We start from the raw sequence: 20325 nt of genomic DNA, 5'->3' as shown, positions 1-20325 counted from the left end.
TAAAAAACAAATGATGGAAACACTGACAATTATTAAAACATTTTAATAATAAGAATAAAGAATGTACACTTATTGCTGTTAAAGAAGTAAGCCCCAAACTAGAAAGAATAAAAATCTTATTCAAATCTCAACACAAGTTGATATTTAGGATATCATTATATATACATAGAATATTATTTAGGTTATGGATACTTAGGCTATTAGATTATGTGCCTATCCCAACATGCTCAATGCATAGTAGTGGAAAGAAAACCAAATCATCATAACATAAATTCACACTTAGTAAAGGAAAAGGGGGAAATAACCAACTGTGATAACTGTTAATCGAGAGCACAGAGCACATACCATTTCCTGTTGGGCAGTTTATAAAGGCTTCCCTGGCAGCAGAGTAATTTACTTGGTCTGCAATCTGGCTGCAACTGTTCCACTTGATGGAATGACTATCTTGCCCCTTATTCCCTATGGTCCTATCTGAAATCAATATTGGAAAGAATTCTTATTTGTGTGTTCAGGAGGCCTGAGGATTGCCTTAGGCTTTGCACAATTCCAAGACCCCATTTTACAAGGGTCATAGTTTCTCTGATAATATGTTCTCCTTAAAATGCCAGTCAACTATCTGATTCTTCAGGTTTATGTTAGGTAGTAACCAAAGCCCAAATCTTATCAAGTAATGGTCTCTGAATCTGAACCTCGTCCTTGCAATTTCTATCCTACAGTCTTATCTTAACAGCTTTAATACAACTTCTCCCTCTGAGTGAAGTAACATAATAGACCAGTGTGGTTGATGCTGTAGATCACTATCCAGATTTGCTGCTCTAAGATGGAGAGACTCTTCCTCAGCTACTGAGAGCACTGGAAGCCTGATTTGAGTTCCTTGGGACTGCCTGCAGCCTCACCTGGCCCAAGGCCATGCTTATTCCCTAAGGACTCCATAGTCAACAACTGATCAGTGAGCGGCCTAGAGGCCCATGGCTTTAGCTGAAGGCAGGGTAACTTTGAAGGGTCTTCTCATATCCAAAGCTCCCCAGGTTCTCAGGCTTCAGTTGCAAGTGAATCATAACTTGATTTCTTCCTTTGCCTGATTATACTTCCCTCACCCCTCAAAGATATTGTTTTTAGGAGCACAATCCTTGCTCAAAATTCAGACTCCGTTTCTCTAAGAAATCAACCTAGGTCTTTTGATATAAGGCAATATGGATCTGTCACTTGATTCCAGGATGAACCCTAGAGAATGGTGCTTGAGAGGAAGAAATTATTGCTCTCATCAGAGAAGGACCACAGAAAAAGAGCAGTTTGGGAACAACTCCAATCTTAAAACTTTTTTTTTTTTTTTACTTCTCTTGAATCCCAGTTATATCCTCTTGTGATATCCACTTCCTTGACTTTGGTCAGGTCATACAACATAAAGGTAAGGCAAAGGATTCAGCCTTGGCAATTCTCCAAGGCCCACATCTGAGACAGAGGGCAAAGGGAGAGAGGAGTACTCAACAAAGCTGGTTAACATTCTGCTGCTTTCGAAGGACTTACCAGGAAGTGAGGTTTGTTCCTTTTTTCCAGAATGCTAGTGTAGACCATCAATCAAGCAAGCAAGCAAGCAATGCTGGAGTGTTTCTTATCAAGTTCTACATTAGTTATGAGTCTTTCAGGTACAAATAACAGAAATCTGACTCAGGTTGGGTGACTGAATCAATAAGAATTTATTAGATCATTTTGCCGGAGAATTTAAAAATGAAAATGAGGTACTGCTGGGTCTAGATAATCAAAGTAGGTCATCAGAATATTGATTTTATTATCTCTCACTAAAAATGGACACTCTTTACCTGGTAGAGAAGATGCCGTCTACAGGCAGGTCTTCACATTCTTCCAGCTCTATAGCCTTAAAAATTAAATCGCCCTCCATCCTAGATACTTTATTTTATTTTTTTATTATTAATTTTTATTTTTTATAAGTGGAACATATTGAGAGTGGTGTACATTTACATTGTCCTTCATGCCCTTCCCCTTCCATTTCCCTCCCCCCCCCAATAGAGAGTGTCCAGGTTAATTATGCTGTATTTATGCTATTACACATATTCGTATGTAGCTTTCTTCTCCTATCCTTCTATTCAAGCTTTGCTGAGATTTCCCCTCCATCATCTGGAGTCCCTCTGGTATTATCACTACTCCCTAACTTGGACATATTAGAGAAAACATATGTCCCTTCTCTTCCTGTTCTTGATTAATCTCACTTAGCATAATGTTCTCCAACTCCATCTTCTTAAAAATGCTATTATTTTATTTTTCTTTATAGCTGAATAGAATTCCATTTGTGTGTATTTCCCATAATTTTGCAATCCATTCATCTGTTGATGGAGATCTAGGTTGGTTCCATATTTTGGCTATTACAAACTGTGCTGCTATGAACATGGGTATGCATATGTTAACGTAGCTCTCTGATTTCAACCCCTTTGGAAAGATACCCAGGAGTGGTATAGTCAGGTCAAATGATGGACCTATTCCCAGTTTTCTAAGGAATCTCCATACTGATCTCCATAGTGGCTGAACTATTTTGCACTCCCACCAGCAGTGTAAAAGAGTTTCTCTTTCCCCACATCCTCACCAGCAATTGTTGTCGTTTGATTTCTTCATGTTTGCCACTGATTGGGGTTAGATGGAATCTCAGCATAGTTTTGATTTGCATCTCCCTGATGGCTAATGATGTAGAACATCTTTTTATGTATCTATTGGCCATTTGTATCTCTTCTTTTGTGAAATGTCTATTCATTTCAGTTGCCCATTTCTTGATTGGGTTGTTTGTTTTGCTAGTATAGAGTCTTTTGAGCTCTTTGTATATTCTGGAAATTAGTCCCCTATCAGAGTGGTGGCTGGTAAAGATCTTCTCCCATTCTGTAGGCTTCCTCTTTAGGTTCCTGATGGTTTCCTTGGATGAGAAGAAACTTTTTAGTTTGAAGAGATCCCACTTATTAATTCTTGCTTTAATTTCCAGCACTTTGGAAGTCTCATTGAGAATAAACCTAACCAAAGATGTAAAAGAACTCTACAGAGAAAACTACAAAACATTAAAGAAAAAAATTGAAGAAGACCTTGGAAGATGAAAAGGTCTTGCTCATGGATAGGCAGAATTAATATCATTAAAATGGCCATTCTGCCAAAAGTGATCTATAGATTCAATGCAACTCCCATTAAAATACCAACATTTCTCATAGACCTGGAAAAATCAGTTATAAATTTCGTATGGAGGAAGAAAAGACCCAGAATAGCCAAAGCAATTCACAGCAACAAGAACCAGGCAGGAGGCATCTCGGACTTCAAATTATACTATAGAGCAATAGTAGTAAAAACAGCATGGTATTGGCACAACAATAGGCAGACTGACCAGTGGAACAGAAGATACAGAAATAAACCCACACATCTATAGTCAACTGATCTTTGACAAAGGGGCCAAACTCATACACTGGAGAAAAGACAGCCTTTTCAACAAATGGTGCTGGGAGAACTGGCTATCCATTTGTAGAAAGTTGGATCTGAATCCTTCTCACCATGCACAGGAATCAACTCGAGATGGATCAAAGACTTAGAAATTAGACCAGAGACTGTGAAGTTATTAGAAAAAGACATAGGATCAACACTCCAAAATATAGGTACAGGAAGTAACTTTCTCAATAAGGCATCCTAAATACTTTATTTATTTATTTATTTATTTATTTATTTATTTGGTGGTACTGGGGGTGGAGCCCAGAGGCTTTCTACCTCCAGGCTATACTCCCAGACCTTTTTTTATATTTTATTTGGAAACAGGGTCTCACTAGGTTGCTGAGAACCTCACTAAGTAGCTGAGGCTGGCTTTGAACCCGTGCGATCCTCCTGTCTCAGGTCTCAGCTTCCCAAGCGCAGGGATTACAAGCGTGCGCCACCATTCCCGGCTCAATCCTAGATACTTTAAAGAAAAACTTTGATCAGGCAAATTAGGTCTCAATCTTGGGATTATTACATAATCATCAGTTTGACCAGGATGATATATTAGTCAGTGCCCATCTCTCCCTTTTTTCTTTTCTTTTCTTTCTTTTCTTGTTTTTTTTCTTTTTGCATGTCTAAGGGTGGAACCCAGAGCATTTGACCTCTGAGCTACACCTTCTGCCCTATTTTTTTATTCTTTATTTTGAAACAGAGTCTCACTAAGTTGTGGAGGGCCTCACTAACTAGCTGAGGCTGTCCATGAACGCGATCCTTTGGTCTCAGCCTCCTGAATGCTGGAATTACAAGCATGCACCACCACACCTGGCTTATCTTTTTCTACTGGGGATTAAACCCAGGGATATTCTACCTCCCAGCTATACTGCTAGGTCCTCCTTTCTTTGAAACAGGGTTTCATTAATTTGCTGCAGGTCTCACTAAATTGGTGTAATGAGTCCATTTTCTAGCTTCCCAAATACTGGGACTACACGTGTACACCATCATGACTACAGTCAGAGCCATTTCTTGGTTGAAGGGCTAGGATCTATTAGAAGAAAATAAATCAAAGTGAACAGCCAAGAATGATAGTCATATCAGTGTCTTGCAACTTAATGCAAGAAAAAATTCCTTTTCATTTATTTTTGTGGGATTGAACCCAGAGTCTTGAGCAAACAGGCAAGAACTCCACTGCTGAGATACATCCTCCACCCTTCATATGTTGTTACTAAGCCTAAGTAATGCTTTCAGTCTTCTTGTCCTAATTCTGAAACTACCAGAAGGCAGCTTGCATTAAAAAGTCAAAGGGAAATAATTTTCAACCTTTAGAGAGAGAGACAAACTAAAATAGAAATTCCACATTTAAGCCAAGTATGGTGTTACACACCTGTAATCCCAGTACTTGGGAGACTGAGACAGGAGGATGGCAGGTCTGAGGCTAGCCTCAGCAACTTAGTGAGGCCCTATTTCTTTTCTTTTCTTTTCTTTTCTTTTTTTTTTTTTTTGGTGGTACTGGGGGTGAAAACCAGGGGCTTTTCTACCTCCGGGCTATACTCCCAGCCCTATTTTATATTTTATTTGGAAACAGGGTCTCACTAAGTTGCTGAAAGCCTCACTAAATAGCTGAGACTGGCTTCAAACCTGCACGATCCTGCTGTCTCAGCCTCCCAGCGCGGGGATTACAAGCATGTGCCACTACGCCTGGCTGTGAGACCCTATTTCAAAATAAAAAATAAAATAGGGATGTGGATGTAGCTCAGAGGTAGAATGCCCCTGGGTTCAACCCTCAGTACAAAAAAAAATCCAAATTTATTTGCTTAGAGAAAATTAAATACATTTTCTAGTTCCTTAAAAACCAAACAATAACTGGGCATGGTGATACATACATGTAATCCCAGTACTTGAGAGGCTGACATAGAAGGATCATAGGTTTGTGGCCAGCCTCAGGTATTTAGTGAGGCCCTCTGCAGCTTAGTGAGACTCTATTTCAAAATAAAGAATAAAATAGGAAGCCGGGTGTGGTGGCACACACTTGTAATCCCAGCATTTGGGAGGCTGAGTCCGGAGGATTGCAGTTTGCGGACAGCCTCAGCTACTTAGTGAGGCCCTCTGCAACTCTGTGAGACTCTGTTTGAAAAATAAAGAATAAAAAATAGGGCAGGGGGTGTAGCTCGGAGGTCAAATGCTTCGGGGTTCCATCCCCAGACCCATAAAATAAAATAAAATAAAATAAAATAAAATAAAATAAAATAAAATAAAATAAAATAGGGCTGTGGGAGGCAGAATGCCCTTGGGTTCAATTTCCAGTACTGCAAAAGCAAACAAGCAAGCAAGCAAGCAAACAAACAAAATAAAAAAACAACAATTAAGTAGGAGATTTAAGAAACCCATGTCATGTTTCAGTAATTAATGATGATTGTTCAATAAAGACTTCCTAAAGTTAATTTCTGCCTGTTACAAGAATTATAATATTTTCTGTCTTGCAGGGACTCAGTTGTATGGTACATGGAAATGCCAATTATGTTTGACTACCATTCTATATTGATTTATCCAGACACTATCTGCCCTATGGGAAACACAAACTTTCAGCCTTCACACATGGTAACACTGGGAAAATATCAGCTACATGTTGCCAGCATGGGATACTTTCTTATAGTAAATGACCCTGCATTTGTTTTCCTGGTTTGTGTGCTTATGAAAGAATCCGTGTTTGACAGAACTATTGCCAAAGGGTGTAACAATGACAAATTAGATCTCCACTTATAATGAAAATCTTGGGGCTGTATGAGAATAAGGGGTTGAGCAGAATAATTTTGAATAATTGAGAATTATATACATGAATAAATTTGGCTATGAAAAATGTAGTCACAGATGGAAGGAGCCCTCGATTCACCAGATGAGTTGCCTCAAGAGAAAAGACAATCACAGCTAGACATTAAATTTGCTGCTTAAAATATGTTAAGGCTTTTAAGCAAAATAGGCATTTAAACTCAAGGCAATCATTTTGTTCTTTGCTTACCCTATTTTGAATGTGTTTGTGTGAAAACTGGAGACTCCAGAAAGTTCACAAAAGTTATGAATGATCAACTGTATTTCCTGATTCTTTGTATTCTCATAAACTAGTGTAAGGTTAAAAAAGAATTCATTGAGAATTCCAGGATCCTGGTTCAAGGACAGCCTTAGCTACTTAGTGAGGCCCTTTGCAACTCAATGAGATCCAGTTTCAAAATAAAGAATAAAGCCGGGCGTGGTGGCGCACGCTTGTAATCCTCGCGCTTGGGAGGTGGAGACAGGAGGATCACGCAGGTTCAAAGCCAGCCTCTCTGGTTTAAGAGACCCTGTTTCCAAAAAAAAGTATAAAAATAGGTCTGGGAGTATAGCCCGGTGTTTCCAGGAACCCCAGTACCACCAAAAACAAAACAAAAAAAAAAAAACAAAATAAAGAATAAAAAATAGGGCTGGGGTATAGCTCGGAGGTAGAATGCCCCTGGTTTCCATTCCCAGAACCTCAAATAAAACAAAATGCAATCAGCATTTGAGCTTGCTTGCTTTCTTTCTCTCTCCCTCTCCCTCCCGCCCCCTCTCTCTTCTTTCTTTTTTTGCAGGTCTGGGGATGGAACCCAGGGGCATTTGACCTCTGAACTACACCTCCTTCCCTATTTTTTTAATTCTTTATTTTGAAACGGGGTCTCACTGAGCTGCGGAGGGCCTCACTAGCTGAGGCTGTCTCCAAACCGTGATCCTTCCGGTCTCAGCCTCCCGAATGCTGGGATTAAAAGCGTGCGCCACCACGCCCGGCTTGAGTTTTTTCTTCATGAACATATTTAGCCATTTTTGGGGGGGTTCTTTTTTAGACTGGGGAGTGATCCCAGGGTTGTACATTTGCCAGGCAAGCGCTTTGCCATGGAGCTACATCCCAGCCCACGAACATTTTGTTTGTTTGGTGGTACTGGGGTTCCTGGAAACCCTTCTACCTCCTGGCTACACTTCCAGACCTATTTTTATACTTCTTTAAAATTTGGAAACAGGGTCTCTTAAGCCAGCACGGCTGGCTTCTAACCTGCGCGTTCCTCCTGTCTCCGCCTCCCAAGCACCGGGATTACAAGCGTGCGCCACCACGCCAGGCCAGCCCACGAACATATTTAAACACACACAAATTAGAGAAAATAGTAGAATTCATGACCTGGATTCAATAATTATCAATATATTGTTACATTTACTCTTTCTACCCTGTCTTTTCTCTTACTATTTGAGGATATATAAAAGACCATTCCAGACATTTTTAATTTACTAATACATATGCCAATGCCAAAAGGTTTCATATATATATATATATATATTATATATATATATATAATATATATATAATATATATATATAATATATATATATAATATATATATCCATATCCTTACATAACCATAAAGCTATTATTTTCGGTACTGGGGATTGAACCTAGGGGCCTTCCACCCTAGGGCTACACCTCCAGCCCTATTTTTTATTGTTAATTTTGAAACAGGGTCTCACTGAGTTGCAAAGGGCCTCACTGAATAGCTGAGGCTGGCATAAATCTGGATCCTCCCCATCTCAGCCTCCCAAATGCTGGGATTATAAGCATGTGCCACCATGCCTGGCTAACAAAGCTATTATTGCACCTTAAAAATTACCAGTAATTCTTGGTATTGTACAATATACTACCTATAATCAATTTTCTTTTAGTGTCTCAGAACTCTGTTCTTGTAGCTGGTTTGTTCATATTTGGATCCATGTACATGGATTTGTGTGTGTATGTGTATAAATTTGATACTGGGGATTGAACTAGGGGCATTCTACCTCCAAGCTACACTCCTAGCCCTATTTTTTTTTAAACAGGATCATATTAAGTCACTGAGGGTCTCGATAAATTGCTGAGGCTAGCTTCGAATCTGCTATCCTCCTTTCTCAGTTCCCAAGTGCTGGGATTACATACATGTACCACCATGCCTGGCTTTTTTTTAATATAATGTTGCCAAGTTTGGTGGTACATGCCTATAATCCCAGTACTTGAGAGGCTGAGACAGTAGGATCGCAGGTTCCTGGCCAGCCTCAGCAACTTGTGAAGCCCTCTGCAATTTAGTGAGACTCTGTTTCAAAATAAAGAATAAAATAGAGTGGGCATGTAGCTCTGAGATAGAATGCTCCTGAGTTCAATCTCTAGTAGCCCCCTCCCCCCCCCCCACAAAATGAAATAGAAGAAAATAACTTAGTATATACCCAAGGGCGTTGCATGTAGTAAGGTTAAATGTTGTTCCATAAAATTTCTTTTTTTATGTTTGCATTTTATATTCTCTATAGAATGTAATTATTTATTTAATTATTTTTGTTGCACGGGGGATTGACCCCAGGAGAATTCTACCTCTCAGCTCCACTTCCAGCCCTATTTTATTTTTACTGTGTGTGTGTGTGTGTGTGTGTGTGTGGTACTGGGGATGGAGCCCAAGGGCTTTCTACCTCCATGCTACACCTCCAGACCTATTTTATATTTTATTTGGAAACAGGGTCTCACTAAGTTGCTGAGAGCCTCACTAAGCTGCTGAGGCTGGCTTTGAACCTGCAATCCTCCTGTCTCAGCCTCCCAAGCACGGGGATTACAAGTGTGCGCCACCATGCCCGGCTCTTTATTTTTACTTTGAAACAGAGTTTTGCTAGGTTCATAAGAGTCTGTTTGCTTAGTGATTCTCTCCTTTCCTTGATAAGCTGTGGGCAGATACCTCTGGGAGTTCTGTGTCCGAAAACATGCTCTTCAGTGTAAGGAGCCATGGGCGGAGTACAAAGGAGAGTCTGCATCTTTGTACTTGTTCACTCTGCCTGGCACTCCCCTTACCACCATTTCTGATGTTTTATTTTATTATTATTATTATTATTATTTTTGTAGTACTGTGGATTGAATCCAGGGGCATTCTACCTCTGAGATACATTCCAGCCTCATTTTTAACTTTTATTTTGAAACAAGGTCTCACTAAATTGCAGAGAGGATCACTAAGATGCTGAGGCTGCCCTCAAACTTGTGATCCTCTTCTCAGCCTCCCACATATTAAGATTACAATCTTGTGTCACCATGCCCGCTGGTTTACCTCTATTGTTATCTTCCTCAGCCTTCTAGAGCTGAAATGTTGCCCCACCTTACAACTTTCTTCTGTCCTCCCAACCAGCTGTCACTTGCTTTGGCTCTTTGCTGCACTCATCACACTGTCTTAGGTAACGGTAGTTTGATGTATGTTTATCCTTTTCCATGAACTACATCAAGTGCAGTACATATAACTTCTTTGTGCTGAAATATAATTTGCCTTATGCTTTGCACACACTACTGACCTAAATCTCTGAATCAGAAGTTTGAGACCCTATCAACAGTTATTAGGCAGTGAGGATGTTGGTGTCAAGAACAGACCCCAAAGCCGGGCGCGTTGGCGCACGCTTGTAATCCCCGTGCTTGGGAGGCTGAGACAGGAGGATCGCACGGGTTCGAAGCCAGCCTCAGCTACTTAGTGAGACCCTGTTTCCAAATAAAATATAAAATAGATCTGGGAGTATATCCCGGAGGTAGAAAGCTTCTGGGTTCCACCCCCAGTACCACCAAAACAAAACAAAAAATAAAAACAAAACAACAACAAAAAACCTCCCTTCAATAGATCTTCTGACTCAACAAATCTTGAAAATTGCTTGTAGGATCATCAGGGATTTCGGAGTTGTCAAATCCTGTGGTCAGTGTCGAGTCTCGTTTTACCTGACCTAACAGCAGTGTTTCACATGGTTAATAATTCCCTCCTGGAAGGACTTCCTTCACTTAGTTATTTGGGATCCTTGGTTGTTCTCATCCTCGCTGGCTAGTCCCTCTCTTTTCTTTGCTTTTCTCTCCTTTCTTCCGTCCTGTACTGGGGATCGAACCCACAGGCATTCCACCTTTGAGCTACACCCCACCCTTTTTACTTTTATTTTATTTTTTATTTTATTTTATTTTCCTTTTTACTTTTAAATAGGATCTTGCTAGGTTACTGGGAGTCTCTCTAAATTGCTGAGGCTGGTCTCAAACCTGTGATCCTCCTTCTATCATAGCCTCCCAAGTACCGGGATTACAGGCATATGCCACCATGTTTTCTATTCTATATGTTTCTTTTGCTAGGTTTTCATCTATACATTGTCTAAATATTGAAACACAAGCTTCAGTCCTTGCACCACATCTCTTGACTACATTCTTTTTCCTACATAGTTTTTCTATAGGTCAAAATCTGTGTGCGTGTGTGTGTCTGTGTTCCTGGGTATGAACCTTGGGGACATTCTACCTCCAAGTAATACCTTGGCTGGCTGGCTTTCTTTCTATTTATTTATTGCAGTACTGGGGATTGAACCCAGGGGCAATCTACCTCCAAACTACACCCAGAGCCTATTTTTTTATTCTTTTTATTTTGAAACAGGGTCTCACTAGGTTGACAAGTGTCTCACTCCTTGCCGAGGCTGTCCTTGAACCTGAGGCTGTCCTTGAACCTGTGATCCTCTTGTCTCAGTCCTCCAAGTACTGGGATTACTGGCATGCACCACAATGCCTGGCTCTGTAGCTGAAAATCTTAGGTAGGCTATAGACTCCCAAATGTAATCCCTAGCTCTAACTTTCTCCCTGAACTCCAGTCTTGTATGTCCTAGAGTCAACCCTCTACTTAAACTATATATTTGGATATCTAATAATCACAGCATAATACTCCAGAATATTTTTTATTTCACCTTTTAAATCTGCTTCTCCTTCAGGCTTCTCCATTTAAATAAATGCCATCTCCAGCTTTTTTTCTTTCTTTCTTTTTTATGATACTGGGGATGGAACCAGAGGCATTCGATCTCTAAGCTATACCCCCTGCCCTATTTGTATTTATTTTGAAACAGGGTCTCACTAAGTTGCAGAGGGCCTAAGTAGCTGAGGCTGTGAATCGCGATCCTCAGGTCTGCCTCCCGAATGCTGGGATTACAAGTATGGGCCACCACTCCCGTGTCTGTCTGTCTGTCTTTGGGTGGGGGCGGTACAGGGGATAGAACCTAGGGGTATTCTAACTCCGACCTACATCGCCAGCCCTCTTTCTCACTCTTTATTTTGAAGGAAGGTTTCACTGACTTGTAAAAAGGGCCTAAGTAGTTGAGGCTGTCGAATTGCAATCCTGTCTCTGCCTCCCAAATGCTGAGATTACAAGGGTGCGCCACCATGCCCGACTCCATTTCCACCTTTCAAGTTGCTAAGGTAAAAAAAACCCTAGAGTCACCCTTGACTTACACCCCATAGCCGACCCAATACAGAAGTAAATCTTCGTGGTTTATTATTTAAGTGGAGTGATAATCGAACCCTTTCTCACCCTCTCACCTTTCACTCCCTATTCCAAGCCACCACCATCTCTACTATGGATTATTTGAGGAGCTTCCTCTCGTCCTAATTTTCTTTTCTTTATACTTGGTCCCCAAAATCTCCTATTTTTTTTTTAATTTTGTCAGAATCCACTATTTCATAACAGGAAGCGTTTGTACTTAGGGCTAGCTAGATCTGCGTATTTCTTCACGCTGTCCCCAGGCCCCAATACTACAAATCCCATTATATTTAACCTAGGAGGCTTCCAGCACAGCGCGAAGTTCCTCCGCGTTTCCCCAGGGCCTCGCGCGTTTCTGAAGTCGCCACAGGTTCCAGTCCACGAGGGCGACCGGAACCCGAGCGAGAGGCGCCGCGCGGAGGCGGGAACTGCAGCCCGGCGGACCGGGGACCGCCCACCTCCGGGAGGGTCCCCGCGGCCCTTCCCGGCAGCCCTCGCGCTAACCTGGGCGGGGCCGACCTCTTGCGACTCTACCAACTGCAGAGCGCGGGGGTGGAGCTCCTGAACGTACTGCGACGACGGAGGCAGAACGGAAAGGAAAGCCCTCGGGCAATAAAGCAAGAGATATCATTGAATGAAATGTAGTTTGGGGTGCCCTGACCGCGCAGAGATGGGCCTTTTTTATCCTGAAGCCCAAAGCTACCGTTGCACCCCCCTACGCATGGCGGCCTTTGGTCTCTGCCGCACCCGGCGACCCCGCCGTCACGTGCTCCTCCTGTCCTTCTAGCAGAACGTGCATCCCACTAAGGGGACAGCAGAGCCATGGCAGCCCTGCTGAGACCTGCGGGCTGGCTCCTGCGCGCCGGGGCGGCCCCGCGCCTCCCGCTGTCCCTGCGCCTGCTCGCGGGCGGCCCGGGCCGGCGGCACGTCGCCCCGGGTCTCCTCGCCGGCGCCCGGCCTGTCGCGGGGTGAGTGCCCAGGCCCTCCAGCGCGGCTGCGGCGGGGTCCTGTCGCCCGCAGACGACCTTTCCGTGCCCCTCGTCCCGCCGGACGAGCGTCCGGGCCTGTGGATCACTGGCTCTGCAGGGGTTTTCTGGTGACGGGGTCGAGCGCGGTCAGAAGGTCACGGTCGCCGGCAAGTCGTGCTTCCGGCTTGATTCCTGCGCTCGCCACCTCCGACCTAGGTCTTCCCGCCCCCGGCTGCAGGTGGCCAGAGAAAGCTGAGGCGGCCTTTGAAGGCTGCTGTGGGGTTTGGGTGGTGTTCCCCTTTTAGGATTTCCTAGCTTGGCTTCTGTCCTACGTGGGGTCATTGTTGGTTGTCAGTAACCCTGTAGTAATTGGAACTGGGAAGCTTTATTGGTGGTAGTGGAGGCGGTTGGGAGAGCCCAGCGATAGTGTAGAGCTGGACGTTTGATTATGATCAGCTTGGGCTTTTGCCTGCGATTTCCTGAATGGAACTTTCCTTTAATATTTAGGTGTCGTTTGGGTTGGGAATTTGAGAGAGGAATCTATGTCATTTAATGAGTGAACACGGTAAAGGCACTCTTGGAATCTGGGGATGTAAGGGCACTCATGGGCGTCAAATGAACGCCCTCATAGATTGAGGTTATAGGGAGCTAGGTTGGGTATAGACTTTTGAGGGGAGAGCATAGGGAAAGTTGATAAAAGTGTTACTTGAGTAGTCTAACTACCAGAAAAGGCGAGGTGGATGCTTAGATTTTAGCATTGGAGAGAAACTGAAAAGACTATGTAAAGATACTTTGAGATCTAGCATAAAGAGTAAGACCTAATGATAAGGAATAAGGGAAAGTTGGACTGCAGGCTCTTCACTTTGTTTGCATTTATATATACAATTGGGCAAATCACTTCAACATCTCCAGGGGTGTAAGATGGGAGTTGTGGTGGTGTTAGGAGTAATGCTATTTATATGAAGCACTTAATTTAAGGGCATGATAAGTAGTGAGTTTTATTAGTTACTCCAGTAGTAATAACAATACTTGCATGGACTTTCTTCTACCAGTCTGGAAACTTAATATCTGTCTAAAACTATATGAAGGAAATGTGTTTTAACTTTTGTGTGTGCAGTCGGTGTTGGAGAGTGAGCCCAGGGCCTCACCCATGCTAGGCAAGCACTCTACCACTGAGCTACATCTTAGCCCTGTTTTATGCTTTTAAAACAACCTAGCTAGCTGTAATCTTTGGAATATAGCCTACTTGTAGTTTGGGACCTGTCTGTGTTTTTGTATTAGGTTTGAAGAGTTACCCTTCAGAAGTCATGCCTCTGCTTTCATAGAACATCTTCTGGCAGTCAGAGTTTCTTTTTTGGAACTGGGGATCGAAAAATGCATCATTCTACTACTGAGCTAAACCTCCAGCCCTTTTTTATTTTTATTCTTTATTTTGAAACAGGATCCCACTAAGTTGCAGAGAGCATCACTAAGTAGCTGAGACTGGCCACAAACTCACAATCCTACCATCTCAGCCTCCCAAGTACTGAGATTACAACCCTGTGCCACAAAGCCCAGCTTCAGTTTCTTTTGAGAAAGTTGTGCCAATTAATGTGATTTTTCTCTAATCCCTAACATCCCTGTGAGGCCAGAGGAGTTCATTGTTATCTTTCAATCTTATTCCTGCATTTGAGGAAAACTGAATAAAAGGTGAACACAATTTAGTAGGAAGGGTATTGGTCTAGGTGTTCATTAGACCTTCATTCAGTGAAACCTTGCTGTATAATCTTAGACAATTTACCTAACCATTGTCTGTAAAGCAGAGGTAACAAGGCCTTTTTGCTTATCTTTGTAAAAGCTGGTTTCTTATTTTGGATTCAGTGTCTCTTCAGAGAAGCCTTACCTCAATATTCAGTATAAAAAACTACTCTGTTGCTAGGCGTGGTGGCACATGCTTGTAATCCCAGCACTTGGGAGGCTGAGACAGGAGGATTGCACAGGTTCAAAGCCAGCCTCAGCAACTTAGTGAGACTCTGTTTCCAAATAATGTATAAAATAGGTCTGGGAGTACAGCCCGGAAGTAGAAAAGCCCCTGGGTTCTCCCTTAGTATTACAAAACAAAAAACAACAACAACAGAAAACTATATATTTTTTGGTGGTACGGGGGGTGGAACCCAGGGGCTTTCTACTTCTGGGCTGTACTCCCAGATCTATTTTTATATTTCATTTGGAAACAGGGTCTCACGAAGTTGCTGAGAGCCTCACTAAGTAGGTGAGGCTGGCTTCGAACCTGTGTGATCCTCCTGTCTCAGCCTCCCAAGTGCTGGGATTACAAGTGTGCACCACCACGCCCGGTGAAAACTAATCTGTTTTAGTTTTACCCATAGCATGTTTTTACTTACAGTGTGTCTCTCTAGTCTGATACTTGTTCTCAGTGTCATTGGAAAACAAGTTGCATGAGAACAGGACTTTTGTCTTGTTCACCACCGAGTGTTCACATAATAGCAGTAAAGAATTTGGTGTCTTTTTCCTGGAATCTAAACATTCTCTACTGTCTCCTACCTCAGACCCTATAAGCATGACCAGATTTGTCCCACTTGGGAAACAAAACCTTTCCCAGGACTCTACTCTAGAAGCTTCCCAGTCAATCTGTCCATGCCCCTCTGCCTCCTTCAGTCCGCAGTTCTCTTACCTACTGTAGTCACATCACTGGCAGAGGACAGCATTACCTTACTATTAAGAAACTAATGTTTTGTTGCATTTTATAAAATTATGGAACTCATGTTGCCCAAGGGGCAGTTGCAAAATATATGGGAAGGAAAACAATAAACTAAAAATAAGGCCCTTAATTCTGTCATACAATCAGAGCCATTGATATACTGTATGCTCTTCGCATTTGTGTATGTGAAATCATTTGTGTATGTGAAATTTATGCTTATTTAACTTTTGCAAAAGACAGCTGACCTATCATTGACTTTTTATTTATTTATTGTAGTACTGGGCATTTTACCTCTGAACTACACCCCAGCTCTATTTTTTATTATTTATTTATTTATTTATTTATTTTTGCACAAACCCCATTTATTACCTTGGTGTATAGCTTTCCCACAACCCAAACAAAAACTGACAGACAAGAAGCATATACATAGTGAAAAACCATATATTTTGAATTAGCCGGATGGACTCTGTTTAGATGATTCTAATTTTGTTGGCAACATGCAAAGCATCAAAATCAAGAGCCAGTGGAACATATGCCTTCTTCTCTCCATCAGGCCTGATCAGGGTGTTGACTTTGGTGTCATCAATGTTATAGAACTTCTTCACAGCCTGTTTGATCTGGTGCTTGTTGGCCTTAACATCCACAATAAACACAAGTGTGTTGTTGTCTTCTATCTTCTTCATGGCTGACTCAGTGGTCAGGGGGAACTTGATGATGGCATAGTGATCAAGCTTGTTTCTCCTGGGGGCGCTCTTCCGGGGGTATTTGGGCTGCCTCCGGAGCCGCAGTGTCTTGGGCTGCCAGAAGGTTGGTGATGCGTGGATCTTCTTTTTGTGGCTATGGACACCTTTCAACACTACCTTCTTGGCCTTCAAAGCCTTTGCCTTGGCTTCAGCTTAGGCAGGGGCAGGAGCTTCTTTCTTCGTGTTGGTTGTTAAAAGGCTATATTTTATTCTTTATTTTGAAAAAGTTGTTGAAGGCCTCACTAGCTGAGGCTGGCCACAAACCAGTGATCCTCCAGTCTCAGCTTCTCATGTGGCAACACCACATCTGGCAGTCAGTTTTACTTTTTAAATCTTAACTTTTATACTACTTTGTCTCCTACTTTTTTCTTCATGAGACCCTTTCCCTAGCATTGATATTGCTCCTCCCCCCTTCTTTTGGTACTGGAAACTGAACCCAGGGGCATTCTGCCTACACCTCTAGTCCTTTTTAATTTTTTTCTTTAATATTGGGTCTCATTAACTTGCTCAGGCTGGCCTCTGACTTGCATCTATCTTAGTTTCCCAAGTACTGGGATTACAGGTGTGCACCACTAGGCCTGACAGAACTATCTAGTTCTTTTTTCTCCCTTGATAATCTACATTTATGACTTAGTTGGTGTCAAATGTTTGTTGACTAAATCAGTTGCTGAGAGTCTAAGTAGCTGAGGCTGGCTTTGAACCTGTTGCGATCCTCCTGTCTCAGCCTCCCAAGCGCTGGGATTATAAGTGTGCGCCACTGCTACACCTGATTTAATCTGTTTTTTAGATTGAAGCACTAAAATGTATTTCTCTTTTGTGTTCTTTGGTATTTTGGTACTTGGGTATTTTGTATTGCACTTTATTTTCCTACATTAGCATTTTTCTTTCTTTCTTTTTTTTTTTTTTTGGCCATACTGGGGATGGAACTCAGGGGCATTCTACCTCTGAGTGATACCCCCAGCCCTATTTTTTATTCTTTATTCTGAAACAAGATCTCATTGAGTTGCAAAGGGCCTCACTAAGTAGTTGAGGCTGTCTGAGAACCATGATCCTCCTGTCTCAGCCCCCTGAATGCTTTAAGTGTGCGCCACCACACCCAGCCTCCTTTCTTTGGAAAACAAATGCTGTTTTTTTTTTTTTTTTTTAAGCTCTTACCTTTTTTCTTTGAGGAGGATTAAGAGTAAACATTTGCTTTCTCCGAATTAACAGCTGCATATATTTTGTGTGAGATTTTAGAATAATACTTGTGTGTTTCAGAGGAAAGATAATCTTTTAAGTCTGTTTGGAGTGGATCTAGACTGATGATTAACCTAAAGGCCCAAATCACATATTACTCGATAGAATTGTGTGATTTTTACTTCTAAAAGTGGAAGAAAACTTCCCTTTGTTTAGTTCTCATTTTAGAAAAAAAGTTTTAACAGAAATTAAGAGTCTGAGTCCTTTGTTTTGTGAAGTCTATAAGATTCTTCTACCTCCTATTTTTATAAGTTTATGAATTACAGAAGATTATGACAGGCACATTTATATCTTTGTAGGAGAGGAATTTAGAACTGTGGTATTCCAGAGAGCGTAGTAATCACATTTATTTTGTGTTAGGGAATCATTTGAGTTTTCGAGAACATATGGTAATGGATATTTAGAGTATTTCAAGGGTGGAGATCACAAAAAGACTTGGCCTTACTTTTGTACTGTGAGGCATGTTAGAAACGAGTACAGCAAAGGCCAGTTGATTCCTTGAAACTCCAAGGTTGCTTAGAAGGTTGGTTGGTTGATGATTGGAATCCATTGGGGAATTTTGGGAAGTACAGGTCTTGGTAAAGTTTACATAGACCATAGGAAAGTTAGACACTGGGAATGGACAGGAACTATGTTGGTACTACAGATTAAGGAATATAGGACTTCAGCTAGTGGTACAGAACTGAAAAGATTCTTCTTAAGAGAAAATAGGAGATTGGTAAGGGTATAGGAAGAATAGATAGGGAGATTAGGATAAACAAAGGCACCATTAATACAGACCTTTATCATTTTCCAAATGCTTTCCTATGCATACATCTTAGTTACTTTTCATCTTCTGTGGGTTGATGTGTCAAATTAGGAAACTGAGGCTTAGAAAAGTAAAAGAAATTTATCCAGGATCTCAAGCTGGTTCAACTATAGATACTGTGTTCCCCAGATCAGAGGGTTATTTTTATAATAGGTTGTGTTTTAAATATTGAAGAGATTATATAGGTACCTAAAAATTCTGTGAGTGTGTGTGTGTGTGTGTGTGTGTGTGTGTGTGAGAGAGAGAGAGAGAGAGACAGACAGACACACACACACACACACACACACACACACACACACACACTGGTAAGACCCAGAGGTATTCTAGGTCTTAGCTAACCTCAGTCCTATTTTGGTACTGTGGTTTGAACTCAGAGGCATTCTACCTCTAAGCTACACTTTCAGCTCCATTTTATATTTTATTTGGAAACAGAGTCTCACTAGGTTGCTGAGAACCTAGTCAGGTTGCCAAGGCTGGCTTTGAACCTGCAATCCTTCTGTCTCAGCTTCCCAAGTACTGTGACTAAAGGTATGTATCACTGTGCCTGGCTTTATTTTATTTTATTTTAACGGGTCTGGAGATGGAACCCAGAGGCATTCAACCTCTGAGCTACACCCCCTGCCCAATTATTTATTCTTTATTTGAAACAGGGTCGCACTGAGTTGCGGAGGGCCTCACTAAGTAGCTGAGGCTGTCTGCGAACCACGATCCTCCTGTCTCAGCCTCCCAAATGCTAGGATTATAAGCGTATACCACCATGCCGGGCTTGTGCCTGACTTTAAAAACATTTTTTTAAAAAAATACAATACTCAATACATGGTGGGGGGGGGTGGTGGCACATGTAATCCCAGTACTTGGTAGGCTGAGACAGGAGGATTGCAGGTTCAGATTGCAGGTTACAACCTCAGTAAGTAATGAGATTCTCATCAACCTAGTGAGACCCTGTTTCCAAATAAATAAAATCTGGCTGGTGCTATAGCTTGAAGGTAGAATTCCTCTGGGTTCAGTCCACAGTAAATCCCCCCCCCAAAAAAAAAACACACACATAAAAAGGGCAATACATGATACATTTAGGAATGAAAGACAATCATAAGCACATGCTAAAAAGATCTCATAATGTGAAATGTATCTGTGACTTTTGCTAATTCATTAAGAAAGGAAGTACTTTTGTAAATACTTAATATTTTTTAAGTTTATTTGCAAGGTCATTTATGTACTCTTTCTCAGTGTTGGACATTGTGTACTGCCTTCAGATTTTTTTCTTGCCAAATTTGAGTAGTTATGAACTATTACTTATACTTTGTAATTTTTTGTGGTACTGGGAATGAAACCCAGGGGCACTCTACCTCCCAGCTTACCCCCAGCTCTACAGGGTTTCACTGAGTTGTAAAGGGCCTCACTAAGCAACTGAGTCTCCGCCTCTCAAATGCTGGCCTCTCAAATGCTGGGATTATAAACGTGCACCACCACACCTGGCTTATATTTAATATTTTTTTAACTGACTTTATTTGTGTGTGTGGTATGGATGATTGAACTCAGGGGCCTTCTACCTCTGAGCTATACCTCCAGCCCTATTTTGTTTTTTTTATTTTGAAACAAGGTCTTACTAAGATGTAGAGGGCCTCAGTAAGTTGTTGAGGCTGGCTGAGAACCTGCGATCCTCTCGTTTTAGCCTCCTAAGTACTGGGATTACAGGTGTGTGCCAACATGCTTGTTTGTTTGTTTGTTTGTTTGTTTTTGTAGTGGCATGAACCCAAAGGCATTCTACCTCTGAGCTACATGGCTAGCCCTATATTTTAATTTCTTAGTTTGAAGCAGGGTCTAAGTTGTGGAGAGCTTCACTAAGTTGCTGAGGCTAGCCACTAACCTTACAATCCTCCTGTCTCAGCCTCCCAAGTACTGGGATTGCAAGTGTGTGCCACTATGTCTGGCTAACTTCTGTCTTAAGCAAAGCAAAAATGTTAGTAAAATAGAGAGCTTGATGTGACAGCTTTGAAAATTATTTTTTATAATAAAAGACCTATTGAAGCTGGGCATGGTGGCACTTGCTTGTAATCCCAGTATTTGGGAGGCTGAGACAGGAGGATCACAGGTTTGTGGC

General features: G+C 41.8%; 1 protein-coding gene and 1 pseudogene across 2 annotated transcripts in view; one reads left to right on the top strand and one right to left on the bottom strand.

Moving 5' to 3' along the window:
• Positions 1-12593: 12593 nt before the first annotated feature.
• The window catches only part of LRPPRC (leucine rich pentatricopeptide repeat containing), a gene marked incomplete at both ends in the record, with an annotated part of 107274 nt that continues 99542 nt past the window's right edge, over positions 12594-20325 (top strand). Inside the window, one exon of the mRNA XM_080711489.1 lies at positions 12594-12739. Coding sequence (XP_080567615.1) covers positions 12594-12739 — 146 coding nt within the window. The remainder of the gene's footprint in view (positions 12740-20325) is intronic.
• On the bottom strand, positions 15908-17966 carry LOC308274379 (large ribosomal subunit protein uL23-like; annotated as a pseudogene). The gene is made up of 2 exons: positions 17862-17966; positions 15908-16357 (listed from the first exon to the last, which is right to left on the bottom strand). The product of its transcript is annotated as a large ribosomal subunit protein uL23-like (transcript).

The sequence above is a fragment of the Muscardinus avellanarius genome (assembly GCF_963383645.1).
Source record: "Muscardinus avellanarius genome assembly, chromosome: 15".
Classification (NCBI taxonomy): domain Eukaryota; kingdom Metazoa; phylum Chordata; class Mammalia; order Rodentia; family Gliridae; genus Muscardinus; species Muscardinus avellanarius.
Note: the sequence above shows the minus strand (reverse complement) of the source record. Positions and strands in the feature narration are given on the sequence as shown.